Consider the following 3,226-nt stretch of genomic DNA (forward strand, 5'->3'; position numbering starts at 1 on the left):
GGGGGGGGGGAGAATGATGAGGAAGAAAAAACCCGACCGAAGAAAAGACAAACTTTAGTTACTGTACAGTTTGAGTGACACGGAGAAAGGATAAATACGTCGCGACGCGGTCAGATCAGGCGCTCGTCAATTCTTTGGCATGTGGAGTTAATCAATGGTATCATCTTAAAGCTCGTTCACGTGTCTTGCATTTGATGAAATATATACCCGTTTATCTTGAATAGAAGTCGAGATTTTTGCAATTGAAGAAGGTGGGGTCACCTGTGGCTTCTGAAGTACAATTACCCAGAAAATGGCCGCCAAAGTATGGTAACTTCTATAGCTAGAGAGTCCTGGGACATGAAAAGTTACATTTTGTGAGCCTTTAATCAACGTTGTTCAGTAAATTCCACATAGACATTCGTTTTAAAAAGACATAAAAGGTGCTCAGCCAAAAAAAAAACCCCAAAAAAAGAAAAAAATTGAAAAGCCTGCGGGAAAATGGTAATTTCTCTGATTTCCTTATTTTGATGAGTGCTTAATTTCACCACACTGCCTCACAAATGTGTCACAGCACGGGGCAATCAGGCGTTCTTCAATTGTTGGGGCATATGTAGTTTGTGGTAGAATCTAAAAGCCTCTTTATTTCTTTTGCTTTTGATTTAAAAATGTAAAAAACCCTATCTTTTATTCTATCTGGAGTGATTTTCTTTTGGTCAGAACATGTTTTATGTCACTGTTGTACGTTGTACTGTATTGTAAAACGCTCAGAGCCGGTGCACTTTAATCGGGGTTCAGCGCAGTATAAATGTCATTTATTATTATTATTATCATCTTGAATAGAAGTTGAGACATTGGCAATTGAAGGAGGTGGGGTTCGCACCTGGGGTCAGAGGTCAAATCAGCAACAAAAAGGCTGCTCACACAAATTTTGGTGACTTCCAAAATTCCAGAAAAACTGCAAATTCACATTGTTTTGTGCCCTTGATCAACGTTTTTCAGTAAAATCTGCACAGAAATGTGTTTTTAAATAGACGCAATAGGAGTTGAGCAAAAAAGTGTAAAATCAAAAAACAATTTCCCCACGGGTGGAAAAAAGGTCGGTTTCTTTGATTTCATTATTTTGACGAGCGCCTGATTTCTCGGCGATGCCTCACAAATGTTCGTTTCTTCGTCACACAGAAAAAAAGAGTCCAGTGCAGCGTTCCCTCTTTCTGAAGACTGGGGACAAAACCCCCACTGTCCTCCTCACAAACGACACTGTTTTTTTTAGTACAGAGAAGCACATTGACACAATAACCTTCATTTGGTCGCTTTTAAGGACAAGCGGGATAACCGTGATTTTGGGAGTTTCCAGAAATCTTGACCTGCACCAAAAGTGGGCATTGTCCTACCTATAGGAGAAGTTTGGTTTCATTGGTGTGTATATTTGTTCGGTAATAGAGAAAACTCTCTTTGTCTTTTAAAGAAACTGAACAAGGGGCAAAAACTTTACCTTCGATTTTCTCAAAACAACATTTTTCGGGATATCCCCCTGGCGCTTAAAAGCGACCATTTAGTGCTGGGGGAAAAGTAAGACAGACAGACAGAAACAACAGACGGAAAGTAAAGAAGTAGGACCAGCCAGTGGCACCCTCCAGCCACCTGCCCCCGACAGTTAAAAATACACAACGCGAATTTATATCGCCACGCACATAAGATAAATGCTTCAGTCATTTTTAGCCATACTGAAAAAATGAGAAATAAAAAAAGGTTTCTTTCGAACAATTGACTCCAGGAAACGCTGGAATTTTGGTACACTCAGCGGATTTTCTATTTGGATTCTTCTTTTAGTTTTAGTTTTAGTAAAGTTTTTGCAGCGCTCACAACTGCATAAGGTCATATGAGTGCCATGATCATTCTTTTGTCCAAGTGGACTATATTACCACAAGCTAGCTCTGCTCTTCATTTCAGAACCAAAAAAGTTAGAACCGGCCAAAAACCATTTATAGGCGCTCATATGACCTTATCCAGTTGCGAGCGCCGTAAAACCCTCTACTAAAAAAAAATATTTTTAAAAAACGATTTGCGAACTTATGTTATGAGCGCGACGATATATATACATATATTTTTTTCCATCACAGAGTAGAGCGAGTTGAGTTGAGTTGAGTGTGTCCAAGGCCAGAGTTTCCCGCTCAGTCGTACTCGTGGCTGCTCTCTCGCTGCTTGACGGTGACTGCCGTGGAGCTCCCACCTTCCTCCTCCCCCCGGCCCTGGTTCACACGCACCACTGTCTCTGTGGAGCCCGTCTTGGTCAGACTGGACACACCGATGAACGGAAGAGAGAAAAAAGCGTGTCAGTAAATGGGGAAATGGGGGGGAAAAAACACAAAACACATAAAAACAACAAAAAACAAAACAATAATTTATCGCCTCAAAACTACATTTTTGGGGGCCAAAGTGCATTCTTTACTCGTACCCCCGGGGCAGTGCCACTGACTGTAGTGTCTTTAGGCCATTCCCAAAGGTGGGACATTTCTCGTTCAAGCATAGTAGAATTGTAAATGAGCTGATTCATGTCACGCTCATTACTGTGCCCGATCTACAACAGGGAACTGCTGCTTTTTCTTTCCTAATCCTTACTATTGTCATTTTCCTCTACTTCTTTTGTATGTTTGTCACTCTTACATTTTATCTGCTTTCACCTCACATTTCATCCACTTTTTTTTTTTTTTTACATCTTATCCACTTTCACCTCACATTTCATCCACTTTTTAAAAATCTTATCTACTTTCACCTCTCATTTCATCCACTTTCACAAGACATTTCATTCACTTTGTCCATACTTTTATCTTTCTTCTTTTGTTTTTTGTCCCTTGCCCATTTCTATGACGTTGACGCCGTCTGATTAGTAGAAAAATGTGTGTATGATAGTGTCCAATAGTGTATTACAAACATGATAGTTATAACATATAACTGTTACATATAAATGTTCAAGATAATTACTTTTACCTTTCATTTCATCCAATTTAACCAACCAAATCCTAAAACAGATTTTTTTTTTTTAAATTATGTGCGGTCTTACACTTCCTCCATCTCTATCTCCTCGTCGCTGTCCTGGGGCACTTGAAGGTACGGGTTGTCGCTCATTGGCTGGAACTTGTAGCCAATCAGCACGAAGAAGATGAGGAGGAAGGTCTCAGTGAACACGTTCTCCAGCCAGCCGTAGTGGAAGGGCAAGGTCACCTTTGGTGGTGTGGTGGGGAAG

The 3,226-nt window shown here is 40.4% G+C and overlaps 1 protein-coding gene across 1 annotated transcript in view; it reads right to left on the reverse strand.

Moving 5' to 3' along the window:
- Positions 1–1,551: 1,551 nt before the first annotated feature.
- The window catches only part of LOC101848678 (protein GPR107), a gene marked incomplete in the record, with an annotated part of 23,607 nt that continues 21,932 nt past the window's right edge, over positions 1,552–3,226 (reverse strand). Inside the window, 2 exon segments of the mRNA XM_013086115.2 lie at positions 1,552–2,277; positions 3,044–3,204. Coding sequence (XP_012941569.1) covers positions 2,154–2,277; positions 3,044–3,204 — 285 coding nt within the window.

This window comes from Aplysia californica, unplaced genomic scaffold (assembly GCF_000002075.1).
Source record: "Aplysia californica isolate F4 #8 unplaced genomic scaffold, AplCal3.0 scaffold00436, whole genome shotgun sequence".
Classification (NCBI taxonomy): Eukaryota; Metazoa; Mollusca; class Gastropoda; order Aplysiida; family Aplysiidae; genus Aplysia; species Aplysia californica.